Below are 20,449 nucleotides of genomic sequence, written 5' to 3' on the forward strand. Positions count from 1 at the left end.
GTAGTGGACTTCACTTTCACACTTTTAGAGTTATTAGAGCCCACAGATTGACCCTGGGCCATGACTTTCAATTACCCTTCACTTCAGCCCCAGATGAGGCCACTGCTTCAGCTCCCTGGCCTGGGGAGGCACATCCTTGCAGCCCTGGGCTGCCCAAAGACCAGAGCCTGGTTGGCAGCAGCCCTGCCTTCTCACCCATGCTGGACAGCCTGTCAGTGTCAGGCAGAGGCAAAAGGGAGGGTGTCACTTCCATCTCTCAAATATTCTCCCCCATTATCTATGCTTTTCTTACCTTCTCTGTTTTGCTCTGGCGGCTAAATCCGTATTTCCTGCAGGCCACAAAAAAGGGGAGTTCAATTACTATTCAAAAATCACATACAGTCTGTCAAATATATTTTAGTTGGATTTTTATATGAAAAGTGAATTTGGGCTATTTTCATGACTGGAGAAAATATTTTAGTGCCTAAACCACAAATATATTCCACTGTGTTTGAATAAAGGGTCAGCCACTCTATTTGCCATATAAATGCTTACATGGGAATTCTCAGTGTATAGTGCAACATTCTCTTTAAGTGCAATTATTACTCTTTGAAGGAACTGTATTTCAGATTCACAGTTTAAGCTAAAAGTCTTGAAAATACCTGTATAAACAAATGTGAATGTGTTTGCTAAAGCTAAACATGCTCTCCAATGGTGACTTTCACAACTCCAGTCCAGCCCATTTTTTCTCAAGCATAACTGAAGCATTTTGTCAATAATGTGTTCATGTCACTCAACTTTAAATTCAAAGAAATTCACAAATGTGAATTTACTTTAGTTTAAATTAGTTTATTTTCTGGCTCTAATTAATATCTCTTTTTTTTTAAAGCAAGTATAACAATGCAAAAACCATTCAACCCAAAACAAAAAGCATAATGAAAAATACCCAATCTCACTTACCTGTAAATAGTTTATAAGAAAAATTAAGGGCTCCTGCTCTAGCCTCCCTCATGTCAGGTCCCACTTAATGGATCAGTGTGATGGCCTCTTCCCTGGTCTCCAGCATCCAACCTCACTCTCACTCTTTCTTCTCATTCTTACCCAACTTCCCGTTCGCCTGATCGGCAATGGCAGGCCTCTACCCTCAGGACAAACAGGACGTCCTGGGCACTCTCATTAGGACTTCCCATCTATGGCCCTGCCTAACCACCATTTCACCTCACCTTTCGTGCTCCTGTGCATCCACTGCCTGAATAGAGCTCTGCACACACTGTGCTGTCCTCTTCTCTCCTTCTACCTTCCTATTCACTCCTCGCACCTCAGCTCTAACACTGCCTCTTCTCCAAAGCATCCTCATGCACAGACACTGTCCTGAATGACCCATCCCTAAGTCTGTACATGTTCTTCCACTTCCCAGGTGGAAATCATGTTCAACTACCTATTTGCATGCCCGCATCCATTTCCTGGAGGGCACTGATGCTATTTTACATTTGGTATTTCCACTTTATGTAGAATAAATAAACTAAAATAAGTGAAAGAAAACAAAGAAATCAAGAAGCCAATAGTACCACCTGACCATGCAATAGGTTGTCATATAACTGGAAAAACCTCAACGTCACTGCTGGGCATATGCCCATCCACTAGGCATAAATGTATAAGCCAAAGTGCAGCAGACTGAGGTTAAAGGTGGAGTATCTACCACATTCTGTAAAGGACCTTATGGCAGATTCTGTGGATCGGCTTAGTCAATACCTATTACATCTTCCTATGGTGGAGAGGCTGGAAAACAAAAAACTCTTTGTTCCATACTCCCTTGCTCCTAGCATTCTGAATCCTAGTTAGGTTCTACTGATCAGATGCATTTGTTGGAGTTTTGAATGTGCAACAGTTATGAGGAGAGAGGAAGGTCATAAAAGATTCACTGTGTGGTGTGGATGACAGAAGTAACTTGGTTTTGGGGCCAGCAGCTGTCACAGTGGTTTCCTGATTTTGGCAGAAGTGGTATGATCTTTTTGTCAGAAGCTGCAGCATCAGCTTCCCAATTCCTCAGGCTGCTAGACAGCTTTCTATTCGTGGAGTACACTAGCATTCCTGGAGGCCCAGTTCCAATGTTACGCTTGGGAAATTACTCTGGCTCAGCTGAGATTCCATGTTTTAAGCCCACAGATCCCCGTAATCAATCTTCTGCTGAAACTAGCGGGAGGGTTTTATGTTCTCAACCAGGGAGCCTTGACCAATTGAAGATCTCACCAAGTTTCTGCTCCTAGAATTGTCTTTGCACCTTGAGTATTTCTTTGTTTTCCAGGCTATAGGCTATGTAGACCCTAAGGACAGAACACATACCCTCAGGCAGATAGCCCTTATCTAAGGCCCAGGAACTCAACAGATTTTCCAAATAAAGCAGTAAACTACTAAATCTGAGCAATTTAATTACCAGGTAGAATTAAACTACTCTGTCCTTAAAGACAGAGACTCTGTGAAGACTTCTCTAAACATCCAAAACTAGATTAGGCCTAGGGCCGAGTATTTCTGTGTTTATACCACCAGCACTCATCCCACAGTGCAGAATAATCATGTTATGTGCAATCTGCCTGTTGAGCTCCTGGAGGGCGGGTATTTGCTTCATTCACTCTCTTTTCACGTTTTTTAAATTGAGGTACAATTCACATAACATAAAATTCACCATTGTAAAGTATATATACTTCAGTGTTTTTTTGTATAATCACTATTTTGTGCAGCCATCACCACTAATTCAAGAACAGTTTCATTAGCCCAGCCCGGCGTGGCTCAGCGGTTGAGTGTCGACCTAGGATCCAGGAGATCAGGGTTCAATTCCCGGTCAGGGCACATGCCCGGGTTGCGGGCTTCAGCCGATCAATGACTCTCTCATCTTTCTATCTCTTCTCTCCCTCTCCCTTCCTCTCTCTGAAATTAATAAAGATATATTTTTTTAAAAAAGAATAGTTTCACTGTCCCCAAAATAAATCCATACCTGTTAGCAGTTAGTAGTACCATCTCCCTCTCTCCTCATCCCCTGGCAACCAGTAATCTACTTTCTGTCTCCAGGGATTTGCCTATTTTGGACATTTCATATAAACAGAATCGTAAACATGTAGCCTTTTATATCTAGCTTTTTTCACTTAGCATGTTTTCAAAGTACAAGTCAGTACTTAATTTCTTTTTGTAACTAAATAATATCCCGTTATGGATAAACCACATTTTGTTTATCCATTCATCAGCTGATGGACACATCTGTGTTATTTCGTTTGGCAACTGTGAATAGAACTGTTATGAATATTCACGTACAGCTTCATTCGCTTTTGTATCCCCAGCACCAAGTACAGCCTGGCTCATAGTAGGTACTCAATAAATGTTTGCTAAATGAAGAGTCCAGATGATTCTTCTAACAGCTTCCTTCTCCATGTGATATTATGGCAGTGCTTCCATGACAAAGAGCTAGCTGTCTTAATGTCTGCCTCACTGTGTGCACTACTCTTCCAATGTTGTTTAAGCTTCACCAGAACATGATATCCCATTATGGCGTATCATCCCTCAAAGAGCAGGGGGATTTTCAATTTCTTTTTACTATAAAAGCATTTACTTCTCTTTATCCTTCCTAGGTATGCTGCTCTACCCTACAACCTCTCTTTCCTCTTGCCCAGTCTCAAGAGCCAGCCTGATATGCAGTGCCATGTGGTACAATCTGCTCCTGCCTTCCCCTTGGTTAGCTCTGACTCACCAACTTTGCTGATGTCCTATACTGTCAGCACCAACAGAGCTCTGGCCCTCTTACCTAAACCTAGTACTTGGTCTTCAAAATCAAGGATGTACATCTTCTAGAACAGTATAGTCCAAAAGAAATATAATGAGAGCCACGTATATAGCTTAAAATTAGTAGATTCATATACTCATGTTACTCTGACAATAATGAAACACATTCTAATAACTAAATCAAGCATGAGTTTTAAAATTTAACATAATTAAAATTAAAATTCTGTACATAAGCCATACTAGTCACATTTCAAGTACTCAACAGCCACATGTGGCTAGTGGCTACCTTATTGGACATCACAGTTCTAGAAAACTAACCTTCAAGAACAATTGCCCCAGGGCAAATTAAGGCATATCAAGCTATCTGGAATCTGAACAAAAGAGGAGTGTAAGAAAGCTCTAAATACTAAGGACTATGAAATCTGTTCTTTGTTTATTCAACAAGCATTTACTAAATATATAGGCTTCACTATCATATGGGACATAGGTTGGGAGAGGCATGTCATATTTCATTTAAGTACAGAATGACTTCAAGCCTCAAATAGTGTGAAATAGGCTAACTCCAGCATTCTAGTGACTGTGCTTCAAAATTCCACTTGCAAGTCAAATACACTGCATATAAATGCATTTCTCCACAGTGGCAGTTTTATATTGTGGTTTGGTGTTTAAGTTAGCTCCTAAAAGGTGACTGAGGTCATAACAAAATAAAAATATCATAGAGTTGCAATTTTGTTTAAGTCTAAAATCAAAACTATGAGTCTTATTTTTCTAACACCACAACTTTAAACAAATACAGCCAAATGTATTTTTAATGGACACAATCCTTAAGGCCATGGTTGACCAGGCTCAAAGTCCAGCCTTATTTGAGCAATTAAAGTAAAAAAGGGAGAAAAAGCTGGAATGCTGACCTCAAAGCCAGGTGCACTGTGGGTCTATGCTGATGAGTGACAGGAACACTGATGAAAGATGAGGGATTTGGACTTCTGGGTGGGGATGAGCAATTAAGGGGTGCACAACAGTGAGGGGAAAGGCAGGATGGAGCAGAGTGTCCCAGAGCCAGCAAAGGGCCAGCCTGCTTCATAGGGGAAGGGAAGGAAGAGCGGGTAAATGTTTCATAAAGGGGCCAGGAGGAGGCCTAGAACTAGGAGTAATGAGTACATAGGGACAAACGAAATTGAAAGGGGGGCTTAGGAAAGAATCCACCTTTGAATCTAAAGGTCATATTTAAGGGAATTTTAGAAGTGAAAACCTGCTGCGGCTACTGTTACTGCTGGGACCTAACAGTTAACATATACTGTTTTCTATAGATGACAAACTGTTGAAAGTTCTTCACATGATCATGTAACCCTCGTTTAATGGTAAAGATCCCCATGCAGTGGCAAGTACTGAACAGAACCATGAGGAGAGTCTCATAGCCAGAAAGGAGGGGAGGGGCCTTCTGCAGAATAGGGAATAAAACGCACACTTGTTGGGCCTTCAGGTTTTATCCAGTTTGCTCTGTCAGTTTAACAACCACTCTCTTCTTGTTCAGTCTCAGACCAAACAATACAGACTGGGCCTGTCTTTCTAAAACCAAGAGACAAACTCTCATTGGAGGCTCAAACAGTATTTGTAGATAATGATAATGACATCCTTTTGGACTCTAAGAAACCTGACTTCAAGCCCTAGTTTGAGGCTCTTAATAGTTCTTAACAGTTAATAGTTGACCTTGGGAGCATTATTTTTTTACCTTTCTGAATGCTGTCTTTATAATTTTCAAAAAAGAAAACAAACTAAATAAACTATAAGACTGTAGTTAAGTATTTCCCTGCCTCTCAAAAACTCACCATTCCTTATCAGAAAAGTGAAAAAGAAAGCAAAATAATCCCTCCTAAAAAACAAAACCAACAAATCCTTCACCCTACCTACTTAGGTTTATAAGTCAGCATGACCCACCAACAGGAACTAAGATTGGTATTGAGACACTCTGCTCTTTCTTACACTCCAAATTTTCAAGGAGTCATAATCGAAACCTGTGCCTTGCTCCCTTCCCTAAATAAAGTCAAGCCACACTCTGGCCTCACACTGTCCCAATCACTCCTGAGGATGAGAAGGAATGTCCTGAATTTACCCAGCCATCACATGGTTACATGGTGATAACTACTATCATCTATGACACATGCAAAAGATCCAATGTGACACTGAGAATTTCAAAACAAAACAAAATATTGAAATTTGTCAGCAGGGTCTTTGTGAGGTGGACAATTTACTGACTCTCTGACTTCTTTTTAGTCCCAGGGAGATTGGGGTTTCCATGATAATGGAAAAACTGGAGGCACGAACAATACAAACTAACAAAAGCCGCAACATTCCCAAGTATTCTTTGGCTCTGGAACATGTTGACACAAGCAGGCTGTCTCTCCATCTCTGACCTCTCAGAGCAGTGCAGCCTCACCTGCCCACCTACAGCTGGGCTTGGCTGGAAAGACCCCATCATAGTGCCCAGGGCATGCAACCTGTCCAGTCGCAAAGGGCTCCACACTCAGAAGTGCCCCACATTTGGTTGCTTTGCTGTCTTGAAGTTCTTAATAATTAACCATTAATAATAATTCTTAATAAGGGGTCCTGCATTTTCATTTTATACTGAGCCATGCAAATTATGTAGCTGGTCTGATGATGACTGAATCAGAAGAGTTCAATTCACAGCAGCAACTGGTGAGCTGTGCAGACAGCCGTCACACCCAGCTTAGGGCTAGAACAAACAACTTACTTTGAATGAAACAGACTAGCTTCATTCTAGGAAGGAAGGACCTGACCCCACACTACCCCTTCAAAAAAACAAAACAACAAAACAACAACAACAACAACATAGTGATAGCAATTCCATTTGAAAGATGGAATACTTAAGCCAATTAAGCCTAGTATCCTCTAGTTCTCTCCAGTACCCTAGAGAGAGAAGCCATCACATGCTCACTCAGGAAGATGCTAGTGGTAGTGCTGTTAGTTCCAGCCACCCAATGAGGGTTGGGTTATGAGGCAGAGCAGCACACAGCAAACACTCTCAGCATAAAGGAAAGAAGCCCAAGGAGATATACTCACATGAAGGAATCAGTTACCCTAAGTAGAAAATGCAGGACATAAATGAAGGTTAATACCAAGTGTCAATCAAAAAATCCAATGGGAAGGAATACTTCCTTATGTACATGTGTTCTAAGTAAAATGTGAAGATAAAAATAAGAATTGTTTTTTTAATAACTAGAGGTATTTTTAAAAGTGACAAAACTACTTCTAAATTCTTTACTCTCCTAGTCAGGACAATTCTTCACAGGAAACCAAAACTATTATTCTAACACTTAAAGTAAAACTGTTGAAAACTCCTTAGTTTACCTGACAATTTTATCAAATGGCAGAGACAGGAAGGGCAGACCACCCCCAGCCTCCATAAATGCTCCAAACTCTGAACCCCCGAAGAGAGTAGAACCAGGACACACGGTTACACACATTCCTAGAAAGCAGTTTCAAAGACCAGGCCTCTACCACTATCAGGGAGCGACCTCCAGAAAGTTGGGTAATTCAATACCAGAGAGAAGAAAAGTTCCAGATGCTGGAAATCTTGGGCCCAAAATAGTAAACGCAATCAGGTAAAAGCCAACTAAGTTAATCCCAATGAAGAAATTCTAAATAGCTTTCCTTTTCAATGGTTTTATAAAATAGGCACTTTAGACTGGGTTCCATTCATACCTGCCATATTCCAAAAGTGTAGCACGGATTCGAGATTCTTCATCAAGCAGCTCCTCTGCTCCCTGCTGGCGTTTGTATTTTCGACGGGGCTTGTAAACATCCTAAGAAGTGTGTGAGACAGAGGAGTTACTGAGTGTGAGAAGTCTCTCCTCCTGAACTGGTGGCTGAATGACTGAATGCAAAAACAGCCAGTCAGGAAATGAGTCTTTTCCCCATCACAATAGGGGCCACCAGGGTGGCTGCCTTTAAGGACTCTGCTCAGTCTACTGCTAGTTAACTTTGTTATAACTTGGTGTTTTTTGCTTTATATTTATGTAGTCAAATCAATCAATCGCTTTACAGCTTACTTCCTATCTAGGGATTGTGAAAAAAAGTTCTTGTCTGTTACTTTTACAGTTTATATTTAGTCTTTTCATCTATTCAGATTTGGGGGGGGGGGGGGGTATAGTGAAAGGTTGGGATCTAGCTATTTTTTTCTGAATGGAAAATTAAGAATCCCAACATCATCAATTTAAGTCTGTCCTTCCCCTGCCTTCCTAAACAAGTATATGGCATGTAATAGGTGCTCAATTAATCCCCAGATGACCCAGAAGGGCATTTATTCTACCCCAAATGAATGTCCTCCTTGACTGCCAAGCTGGCAGTCAAATACCACCTTAGTAATATTTGCTCAGGGCTCTGGGTCCAAGCAGGCAGTTGTTTATACAAGCAAGGAATTCTAGTTGTGTGTCCCTGGATCTTTTCTTCTGCACTACCAGAGTTCACCATATCTAATCTCTACTTGGATACGTCAGAACAAGCAGTACTATCAGGTTTTTCCAGATAGTGGCATTTTTATTCTAATTAGAATTGTTTCCCCTTGATAATTCTGGTTAAGTTTATTATTTTTTTTACTATGAAATATTTCAAACATAGAGAAAAAACTCTTTCTGTAACATACACATAATTTCAACAGGTTAGTAGAAAAGGAATGGAATAGGGTCTGACATGATGTTGGAGGATTGTTCTTATAGCTTGTTACCACAAATATCCCCTAGTTTGCTACTGGCATCTACATGAATAGGAAGCTATAAATAACATAAAACAGATTTATGGGGAAAGGAAAAATATAATGAAGCCATATGATGTCAGTTACTGCGTATGCTTTAATTTCCACTGAGCTCTACAATTATAGTAGTACTATACAATTGAGCTTAACTGCTATCTTCCTTAGTTACCATTGATAGAGTCAATGGCCCAAGACAGGAAATTGGATTCTTTTAAAAAAAGGATTGACTCCAAAACAATAGCATACTGAACCAACAGCTACTAGGACCTTTTCTTCTGCCAAACAATGACAATGTTGGCTTTTGTGTCATTACTCCTTACACTTTAAAGCACCTCATAAACACCTCACATTTTGCAATTTATACTTACCCTGAGATAGAGGCAAGGTAGATGCCATTACCTCCACTTTACTTCTGAAGAAACAGAGATTAAATAATTTGTTCAGGATTGCTAGGAGAACATTAGGCCTGGCCCTCAGTACTCTGGCTGCTGGCCCCAAGGATTTCCCATTACACTAACTTGGTTCTGATGGGCACTGTAGTCACCCACCTGCCACTTCAGCTGAGCCCTCTCATGAGACTCCCTATAAAATCTGAGGCTGCCACATGAATCATTACAATGACTTGGACCTAATAGTAATAGTAATACAGATCTAAAATCAGAGGTTTCCAGGTCAACCAAAACGAACGATTGCCAAATCACCCCTTAAAGCAATAGGAATCAGGAACACTGATGTCTAGTCCTGTCTCTACTACTAACTAGCTATATAACCTTGGGAAGGCAGTTCCCTCAGTGGGCTGTTTTCTTATCTGTAAAATGAGGGCTGGATTAATAGGTCTTGAAGGAGACTCGCAGTCTCTCATTCTTCAAGTTTTTTTAATCCTGTAAAGATCCTGACTTGGTAATATAATTCCATCAATAATTTAAAGTCTAAGATTAATTAAAAAACAACCACTCATGCTTTACACCTGACTGTGCTCTTACAAAAGTACACAAAATCAACTTATCTTTTGCCACTAACAGGGGGAGCAATAGTACTGGCTATCACTTACTGAATGCTAGGTATGTGCCAGGCATTCAATACCTGCCTGTGCTATTGCCACCTCATGGTCCTGTCTTTTTCCTTGATGAGCCCCTGATCCGTGGGATCCCTGACAGTTGGAATGTCACTCTCTCACCTCAGCCCCTAGAGTATGGTCTGGCTTGCGGTGAGGCCACAATTAGTCTTACTAAATGAAGACATGGAGTCAGATAGATGGGCTTTTAGTCCTGACTCCGTAACTTATTACCTGTCTCACTTGGGGCAAGTTACTTTAACCTCTGTAGCTTTCCATCTGCAAAATAGGTATAAGTAGAGTGGCTGTGATTATTTAATAGTACCTGACACACAGTAAGGGCTAAGGTACATATTTTTTACATACAAATATATTATTATTAATAAAATGTGCTAATATTATTTTACTTATATTGCCACATTTACATTTAAAAAAAAAAATCTTTATTGATTTCAGAGAGAGGAAGGGAGAAGAAGAGAGAGAGAGAGAAACATCAATCATGAGAGAGAGAGTCATTGATCGGCCTACAGCCTGCAACCCAGGCATGTGCCCTGACCAAGAATCGAACCCCAATCTCCTGGATCCTAGGTTGACGCTCAACTGCTGAGCCACGCCCAGTTGGGCCACATTTACATTTTATGTGCTGCATAAAAAGGCCCTCTGGCAGAACACACTGGAGGAGTAATTTTAAATGACATGGTCTCTTAGGTGATCCAATAAGTTCAGCAAAGCATTTCCTTTCAACTGGACTGGAAGCTCTAAGAAGTCTTTTTTTTTCCTGTTCCTTCTATATTCACATACATTTTAAGCATTACCAAAAATGCTCAATAAACATTAACTGAATACCTTTTGCGGCTTTGGGTAAAAATTCACAGGCCCTCTTCACTCAAGGTTACTAGGGAGTCACAGACCTCGCCACACAGGACAGATTTTCATGAACACGAAAAGTTGCCAGCTCCGAAAAGGAGGAAGTAGGCTGTACAACAGCACACTAAGTGAGACAAATGAGCGATTCCACTCCGAAAGTGGAAGGCAGTGAAGAGAGGCCTGACCTGGGTGGCAACAGTTTCATTTTCTTACATCCTTTGAAAATACTACCTCTCATCAAGCAGACCTTCTATAAAGCGGCTAACTACTGTATGAAAAGGTGGTGTGGAGAAGTCAAGAAAGTAATACATTTTAAAGAAGAAAGCAGAAGTACTGGAAATAATCCCCAGAAAGAAGAAAAATGAAGCCAAAAGAGAGCCAGCACCTCAAGGTGATGAGCTCAAGTTAGTTCACAACTGCTTTTCTGCCTGGCAATCTGACAAAAGGTCCTAATAGCCTACGGGATAACCTTTGACCCAATTCCCCTTCAGAGCAGGTGTCCTAAGTAAATAATTAAAGATAAAAGAAAAAGTTTAGCTATGAGGATGTCCTACATAATGCCTCCCCTCCCCAACTAAGCTAGTTAAATTAGTACCACACAATGAATAATCTACAGACACTAAAAATGCTAGGGAGGTACATATATTTGTTGGTGGAGAGAGAGAGCTGAGCTTATATTGTTGATCAAAACAAGCCTGCACTAAAACAGAATATACAATATAATGCTGTTATTCTTTCTTTGCATTTTCTAATTCTCTATTTTGACATCCATAACTCTGTATTTCCTACTCAGAATATCAGTGATTATCCCTGGCTGGTGGTATCATGGGTGATTTAGTCTTTGTACTTTTCCTTTGTTTCCTAATTTTTCATTATTATTATTGGTACTAGCATAAATGAAAAATAAGTTATAAAAATCATGCACCAAAAAAATGGATGGGCTGCATGACCAAGGACAAATGTAAAAGACTGAAACAGTCCTATAAGGTTGGCTAATGACAAGAATAAGTTACATGTTTTGAAAAATATTAAAATGTTTATAGTTTATTTTTAAAAAAGAGGTTATTTCTAAGCAAGAATAAGTAAAAACCTACTGGTTGAAGCACAATGGTATCATGTTAACTAATGAAAAAAGGAAAGATGACAACCTCCACTTGGCGGCAAACATTCTCCAGCTGGATAAAGGGTCTTCAAATGGGAACAGTCGCAGTAAATGCCCCATAAGCGACTGCTGAGGTGGTAGGGGGGCTCCCAGTCACTTAGAAGTGTCTGAGTCTCTGGGACCCAGATGGATAAGAGCTCAGAGTCCTAAAGTCAAGAACAATACTGCAAAATTGGTGCCAGGATATGTGGGGAATCAGAGTGCAGGTAAGAGGGAGAAAACTGAAGTATAAACACCTGTTGTGTTGGAGGAGTCAGGTGTAAAATCAAAATCTGGCTGCCGCTTCCTAGCTCTGCAACTACGTAGGGAACATTAGCCTTTTTGAGCTTCAACTTCCTAATTATAAAATGCAAATAACAACTCCCTGAGTGTTGGTGAGGAGTTAATAAGATAATGCTTATAAAATGCCTAATTAGGTGCCAAGCACATAAAAGGCACTCAATCAGTACATAGCTGCTGAATACATTTTACATAAAAGGCTGGGTCTAGAAACTAGGGACCTGTACCTTAGACCTGATTTTAATCCTTAATTTACCATTCACAATTTAAAGTTTGTATTTAGGTAAGAAGCAGGTAAGGAGCAGGTAAGAAATAATAATGAGGCACTTGAAAGGAGACTGGCAAAAGATTGGAGGGGAAAAAAACGCTTTAGAATCTGAGACTTCCAAAGAGCCACAACCCTTCGTCACCTTAGAAAGATTTCATCCCCTTTACTGAGGGAAGGATTCTCTTCAGGGACAGTGACAACCAACAAAAAGCAGCAAGCTGTTTCATTTCTTAAACTGACTCAGAGGAATGAGCCAGGGACATGCACTGCAGCCCCGGAGTTGCCTGTGAGCTTCTGGTACTCATTTCAAGGCTGCAAGGAAGCCCTTGCAGAGGTGCAGGTGGGAGGGATGCAAATTAACGGCAAAGGAGCTCAGCTAAGAAACCTAAGAATCTGGAAGTGAGGAGTATTTTCAGTAGACAGGAAGAGAAGAAAATAAACCCAAGGCCTGGCTCTAGACATCTACAGGAGTTCTTTACCATTCTTGATAGTCAACTGAAGAGTAATAATACATAAAAAAGGAAATAAACTAAGCAATATAAGCTACTATCAAAGAGACTTGCAAATTTCTTCCATTTCACTTTATTGTGATATTATTTTCTAAACTACTATCAAAGATACTTGCAAATTTTTTTCATTTTCCTTTACCTTGATGTTATTTTCTAATCAGCTGCAAACACCTTTTTATCTAGAGACTCACGGCATAGTGTTTTGCACTCTGGCTCCATCATCACCAACTTATATAACCTGTGTCTTAGTTTCTTCAACTGTTAAAAAAATACTACTACTTCATAAGGTTGCTGTGAGTTAGATAAAAATGCTTAGAACATTATTACCTGGGCACTATGTATTTGTTATTATCATTGTCTTTAAATTCTACGCAGTCACATTATCAAGAAGAGGATTAATAAAAATCTCTATTACAAATGAAAAAAAAAAATAAGGCCTCTAAACACCTGAAATATAGGGTGTCCCAGAAAATGTGTATACACACACTTTGAATAATTATAAAGGCAGTTTATTAAAATACGTTTCACTGAGAGACAAGAAGGTGTGTAGGTAACTGCAGTACCCATGCCTCCCACAACCACGTCAGAATTACAACTAAAATACAAAACCACCATCACTCAGAACCTCCTGAGATCTGGCTGAACAGAAGCCCTACAACTCGAGAACTGAAGAAGCATCAAAGACAGGGAGGAGAGACCGAGATGAGAGGCACAATCTGGGCTGAACCACAGGGACTCGGCCGGGCCCACACCTGGTGCTGTGGTTTAAACCCAGGAGGGATCTCTCTGCGGTGGAAGCTTCCTAGAGCAGTGAGGGGTCCCAACCCCACATCAGACCCCCCAGCCCAAGGTTCTAGTGCTGGGAAGAGAAGTCCCCACAACTTCGGGCTATAAAAACCAGCAGGGATTATAGCTCAGGAACAGAGGCTGCGGGAATCCCAGGCAGCTCCTCTTAAAGGACCGGCGCATGGACTCAGACGCCCTCCCCCTGAGCTCCAGCACTGGGCAGCAGCCTGAAAGGAACCTGGGACCTTCAGAAAGGAACTAACTTGCCTGGAATCAGGGTGAGAGCTAGAGAGGAAGCTTTGTCATAGATAGAAGCGCTGGCAGAGGCCATTGCTCCTTTGATGAGCCCTCCCCACACAAAGCGGGCAGGCAGGCAGGTCCCTTCTCTGAATCTGCCTCACACCTTTCACCCCACCCTGGTGATTCCCAGAGACCCTGCCCCTCCCTACCTGCAGGCTCATCCCAGCCATTTCCAATGGCTTTTCTATGCAAGTGGCCTTTCAAGCCCCATGCTTAGGACTTTCCTAAAATATCTCAAACAAGCAGCAGCTGGCCTCAGCATGCCTCATATCTCTCAATAAGTGGCCCCAGGCCCAGCACTAGCGTCAGCCTGCACTGGTTCATAGCTTGGCCTCTCCTGGACACCTCCAAGTCCAGCACAAGTAGCAACCATCTACGGTTTGCTCTGTAGCTCATGCTGGGTGGCCCTGGGCAGGGCACAGGCAGAGGCTGACTTTGCACCTCCGAGGAGGCTGGAGAGAGAGTGCACCCGGTAGTCAGACTCGACCATGCTGAATTACAATCCTACCACACACTCAAGGGGCAGACACGGTGAACACCAAAGCTCCAATGAAGTAAATCCTGCTCCACAGAGGTAAGTGAAAAAAAGAAAACCTATAAAATTATATTTAAAGTAAAATTCCAATTCGGTATAAAAATGCACATTAAAAACATGAAAGAGCGCAGCCGGGCGTGGCTCAGTGGTTGAGCGTCGACCTAGGATCCAGGCGATCAGGGTTCGATTCCTGGTCAGGGCACACGCCCAGGTTGCAGGTTGCAGCCGATCAATGACTCTCATCATTGATGTTTCTCTCTCTCTCTCTCCCTCCCTCTCCCTTCCGCTCTCTGAAATCAATAAAGATATATTTAAAAAAATAAATAAATAAAAATAAAAACATGAAAGAGCCTGGCTGGGCGTGGCTCAGTGATTAAGCATCAACCTAGGATCCAGGCAATCTCGATTCAATTCCCGGGAGAGGAACATGCCCCTGTTGCGGGCTCGCAGCCAATCAATGACGACTCTCTCATCATTGATGTTTCTCTCTCTCTCCCTCTCCTTTCCTCTCTCTGAAATCAATAGAGATATATTAAAAAAACAAAAACAAAAAAACCATGAAAGAAATACATCTGACCATCAAAAGTGGCTGCTTCAGTGTTGTGAGATTAAGGTTGATTTTCTTCCCCTGCATTTATCGGCCTTAAAAAAAACTGTAAAGAAGTTGTAAACTGAACATCTATTTTATAACGAGGAAAAAATTACTCTACTGTCATATTATGTGCTCTTTTTCTTATTACTTAATACTGTCACCAATTCTGAAAACAGTATCTGGCTGCGGAGTGTAGCTACCCTAAAGGTTTTTCACTCCTCCCTGTTCCAAAATGGAATTGAGAAAAGATGCAAATTACAACTTACAACTATAAAGTGAGAAAGACTTTTTTTGTTTTGTTTTAAACAAGTACTTCATGCCTTTCATCATCAAATGATTATTATTTGTTTCAGAATAATCACCTTGGGAGACCACATACTTAAAGTAAAAAATGTGCAAAATAACACTATACATTATTTTTGGAAAAGAATTTATACCCAGGCATTGAGGCTTCACTCCCATCAGCTCAGGTAGGAAGACTGGGGTGGGAGGGCTGACAAGGTTCTGCTGGGTATGGTCCAGAGTGTTTTGAAAACGCCCAAAGCTCTCCTCTGTTCCTTGCACTGGGGAAACTGGCACATGCATGCAGTCCCCCATGGTTAAGAAACACTGTGTATGGTGACAAAGGACATTCCAGAGTTTCCTACACAAAGCTCAGAAGCTACTCTGCCTCTCCAAAGCCACCACGAGGGTGGTGACCTCAGTTTACCATCTCCAGTTCATCATCCACTTTTTTGGGAGCTATTCATAATTTACATCTGACACTGACACCAATGAGGAAGGACTCTGGGTTTGGAAAAGTTCTCCCTTAAAACGGGAACTAAGAAAAACACAGGGCAGTGGTTGTGGCAAGGTCTAGCTGTGAATGGTGGTGTCCAAATACGGGGCACATAAGACAGGCAGGGCTTCCATCACACATATCAGGTCAGCTCCTGGGCAATCCCAGCAGACAGAAACCTCAGGGACCAGGGTTTTATGATTTAGATCAAAACGCTGTTTGGAGGCTGTGAGCCTATCTGAGCAGGGGAACTTACTGAGAGGTCAACAACTGTCTTGATCGCCTTTTCTTTTCTCTTTATGAAGTCATCATCCTGTACAACAAAACACAGGGATTAAATAAATCTTGTGAAGAATGAAACTCAACTGGACTGCTCAGAAATCTGTCTTATAAACTGACTTCACATCACACCTTTGCCTGAAGAAGTCCCAATTTTCTAACAAACTAAAATATATCCTATATGGGGAAAAGCTAGGGCTTCTGCAGATGGCTCCTAAACAAATTCCTATAGCTGGTAAGAAAAAGGGGTATCAAAGGTGCAGACAAATGTTCATGTTTCAAATCTTTATGAGCTCTGAAACCTCAGGCAAGTTACCTAACCTCTAAGCCTGTTTCTCCATCTGTAAAATGGGACACCACCATCCATCTCAGGGAGCATAAGGAGTAGAAGGTATGTGATATGCTGGGACTGGAATACAGTCAGAATACGACAGCTACCAGCTACTGTTGTTGGGATTATTATTAAACTGTTACTATAGGAATGTCCTAGGCAGGTAGTCTCTCAAAAAGCTTTATGTGACTATACAAAAATATACCCAATGTTCTTATAATTTAAGAAAAGTTCTGGATTGAGTACCAAAATTTAAACAAAAGGATGAAATTATAGGGCTTTACACTCAGTGCCCATAGAAAGAGGCAGTTCTCAATGCTGAACCAGTAGAGGCACAGATGCCACATTGGGGGTGGGAGTGCAGGGTAGCCTGAGCTTACTGAGCTCCTTCCCAGGGAGTCTCTAAGTGTGCACTCATAGTCTCAGTGGACAAGAAAAGTAAAAAACTGACCTCAGGGAGACTGTAGGTTTTCTGGAACTGGGATATAGAGTAGGAGCGGATGTAGTCACCCATCTCTTCTTTTGTTTCTATAGCTCGCTTCACCAGCCACTAGGGAAGAAAGTTAGAAATGTGAGTAGGGATGAAATACCACCATGGTGAAGGTCAACTCAGAGATGGCATAACTCGTGAACCCAAATCACTGTACTTGAATGGACCAGGTGATGAGAAACTGTCTATCTGTGTACTGTCCTATAGGCAAAGCCACAGGCTGGGCATATGGGATGCTTAGATCCAGTGGGACCTAAAGCTGAGTAGCTGTGCAGAAGATCACCTCAGATCCTCAGGACTCAGTTTCCCTCTCTGGGTAAGGTGGAGATGAGACTATCAGTTCCTTTCACCTCACAGAGCTGTTGTGGGAGCACATGAAATCACAAGTACTAGAGTGATTTGTAAATACCTGAAGCACAACATAAAGAGAGCTATTGCCCACAGCCACCTGGTTGGTTCTATGCAGATCTTAACGCAGCTCTTTCTCCTGTGCTTTATACCACAGATCAGAGAATAGGGAAGAACCACAGAGAACACCTTCATCTGACAGATTAAAAAATCCCCAAAATACTCAGATTTGAGAATAGGGTGTACTGAGTACACAGCCCTATGCTTAGGGGTAGTTTGGTACTCACAACATTTTTTCCCTCAATCCACACACCATTATAGAGCAGTTAGTATTGGCTGCATTTTACAGAACCTGAAACTCAGACAGGCTATGTAATTTGCCCACTGATCCATAGCTAGCAAGCCACAAAGCTGTGAGTCACAGCTGTGAGGATCTTCCACGCTAGAAGCCTGGAAGTATAGGTTTATTATAAATGCTTCTCCGTTCTACTGGGCTGATATGCAGAAGCAGCCACACTTCCTTTTCCCCCACTTAAAACTCCAGTTAATTAAAACATACGCCCATGCCCACACCCCAAAACCCTGCGGATGATCCAGACGTTCTCAGAGAGGGAATGTAAAGAGCAAAAAAGAGCCTTTGCTTCTCCTCTCTGGCTCTTCATTCATTCCCTTTATTACTGAAGAACATTATGGAAGGCGAGCCCATCTGTCAGGGTTGTCATTCTCTCTCCAGAGAGAGCTATTACATCTCACAAGCAGTTTTGGGGCAGTAGTTTTGTTTCCCCAAGAGCACAGCCACACTTGGCAAATTTTAGCTATCTAAGAAGGTAGGCACATGGCACATAACATGGTGTGCCCACAGGGCTGGAAAGAATGCTTGCTCATGGAGGGGGTCAGTTCTAGCAAAGGTCACATTTAGAAAGTGAATGTTTAGGAAGTTGCCCAGGATAGGGGTATCTGCAAGTAACTGTATGAGAAATATTCTTTTGTTGTTAATATCTTCCATTTATTTCCATCACACCAAACAATGACCTCAGGTAATGACTAAAATCCAGAAGCAGGGCAGAAAGACAGCATTCAGAATTACTCTAGTCCCTTACTGTACCCCATGCAACGTGATGGCCCAGGACAACTAAGGAGGCTGACCCTTGCTCAACTCAGTTTTGCTCTGCTTTCCTTCAGATGGAGAGATCCAGTTTCTAGGCTTTCACACTAGTTTCCTTTTCAGATCTGCCTCCATTAATCAGATGTATACTGAGTTATTATTTGGCTGGATCCTGAATGTGTGGTTAGATGAGGAAAGTAAAGCCTGTTGAGTCATAGGATTCCCTTAGAGAATTTGTCACTGCTTTGGAGTTCCCAGTGTGAAGGGCTACAGAGGGAACCTCTGAGATGACCAAGCTCTGCCACAGGTCCCAACCATTTGAAAAAAATACCCTTACACGGTTCACGTGTCCAGCATGGGAGAAAAAGATGTGACCTAGAACTAACAGTGGCTGGAAGGTAGATTGTTTTTCTCTTGGCTGGCATTCAGACAGCATTACTACAACTTCACTAAACAGTGTGAATGTGGGTGGTGAGCCTCTAGAATCACACTGACAGTGAGTTCAATGGTTCACAATCCATGGTCAATGACTGTTCTTTCACTGGTCTCCACCAAAACAGGAAAAAACTACAGGCATGTGGTGAATTTTTCATAATGCTAAAAGTATTACATTTGAAGACTTGTTCTTATTCTGAGATTGGAGTTAAATGACATTTCCTTTAGGAAATGATGGTGAAAGAAAGATAGTTGTTACTTTAAAAAGCATCTTTGCCTGGCAAAATACAGGTACAACTGTCAGTTAACCTCCATTTTTGCTTTTAAATTTTACAGGCCCATGAAATTAAGAAATCTAGTAACCACTAGCCTAGGCTCTCATATCCAGACAGAAAGCCCTCCAGCATTCTATTCACAAAATGGAACCATTCATCACAGACACTCAAAATGCCCAAACTATAGAGGATCACTTCATCTCCTTCTCATGTTTGGACTAGATTTTTTTGCTCTCAAAGTTCCAGAAGAGGGTTGAGTAGGTCTAATCACTAGAGATCCAGGCTTTCGGGGAAAAGGCAGTAACTTCAGTGTGATGGTGTTGGAGGTTTCAGAAACAATCAACACAGGGTCCTTACTTCCTGTTTTCACAGAGAGAGTTAGGTGCCATTTCCTTGAATCAGAGAGACTGAAAGGCTACCAAAGATACAAATCAAATTTTGAGTAAAAGTCTTAGGCTCAAATTTACAAATTTCATGGTATTTGATGTGAAGTCTAATGCAGGGACGATAACACTTATAAAGCACTTACTAAATGTGCCCATCCTTCAGCTAAGTGCTTTACACATAGTCAAGTAATTCTCATCTTATCAGGTAGGTACTATTACTATTTCTATTTAACAGATGAGAAGTTAAGTCTTTGCCTAAAGTCACACATCAGAGCCAAGATTTGAACCCAGGAAGTCTCCGGAGTCCATGCACCTATACAGTATAATCTTGACACAGGCTTAAAAGATTTTTCTAGCCAGGGCTGCACAGCTTTCTCCTTGGCGGCTCCATGAACGGTGGAGTGGGAAAGTACTAGGCTTGGAGACAGAGCCTTTAGACTGGAACATTTGCTTTTCTATTCTGCCTGTAAGCAAATCAATTACCCTCTTTGAGTCTCACTTTCCTCAGATGTTAGACTGGGATAACAGATGCTTCAAAGACTCTCAGGATCGGATGCAGAGTACTGTTCACAGCACAGGCAGCAAAGGTTAAGTTCCTTTGCTCCTCTTTTCAAGGTGTCCAGACGGGAGGCACACAAGAACTGCAGAGAATACAGGGAGCTGTACGGCATGAGTCACTTAATCACAGGGTCTTGGGGAAAAGCTGAGGTGGACATAAGCCTCCCAACAGACATTTAGTCATCAGATAGGACTGAATGCCTACAAAGTGCCAGATAGTCCATGAGGTGCTGGGATCACAATAGTGAGCAGGACAGCCACAGTGCCTGCCTTCATGAACCTTACAGTGTGACAGAGAGACGGAAAAATAACCACACACTTGAATATACATGGTACAAACTACAGCAGGGGACATTCTTGTGAAGAAAGGGAATGTGGTCATATGAGTGGACATGGCAAAGGAACCTGTTCTAGAATACGAGGTCAGGGTAAGCTTTCTTGAGGAGATTTGGTGGAACTAAGGTCTGAACTAAGGTGGAACTAAGGGAAGAGCTTCTCAGCTGGGGGGAAGGCCCCGTGACAGAAGAAAGCATAACAACTATGGGAAAATCTGAAAGTCAGAGGGACTAAAACAGAAAGAACAAAGAAAAGCAA

The 20,449-nt window shown here is 41.6% G+C and overlaps 1 protein-coding gene across 3 annotated transcripts in view; it reads right to left on the reverse strand.

Moving 5' to 3' along the window:
* Positions 1–20,449, reverse strand: part of CCDC93 (CCC complex scaffolding subunit CCDC93) — an 81,709-nt gene that overhangs the window by 49,563 nt on the left and 11,697 nt on the right. For all 3 annotated transcript variants that reach the window (XM_087819901.1, XM_087819900.1, XM_087819899.1), the window contains exons 5-8: positions 16,710–16,808; positions 15,905–15,961; positions 7,471–7,571; positions 293–329 (exon numbers count right to left, since the gene is read on the reverse strand). In XM_087819901.1, coding sequence (XP_087676027.1) covers positions 293–329; positions 7,471–7,571; positions 15,905–15,961; positions 16,710–16,808 — 294 coding nt within the window. The remainder of the gene's footprint in view (positions 1–292; positions 330–7,470; positions 7,572–15,904; positions 15,962–16,709; positions 16,809–20,449) is intronic.

The sequence above is a fragment of the Miniopterus natalensis genome, chromosome 8 (genome assembly GCF_054644295.1).
Source record: "Miniopterus natalensis isolate mMinNat1 chromosome 8, mMinNat1.hap1, whole genome shotgun sequence".
In the NCBI taxonomy this organism is placed as follows: Eukaryota; Metazoa; Chordata; class Mammalia; order Chiroptera; family Miniopteridae; genus Miniopterus; species Miniopterus natalensis.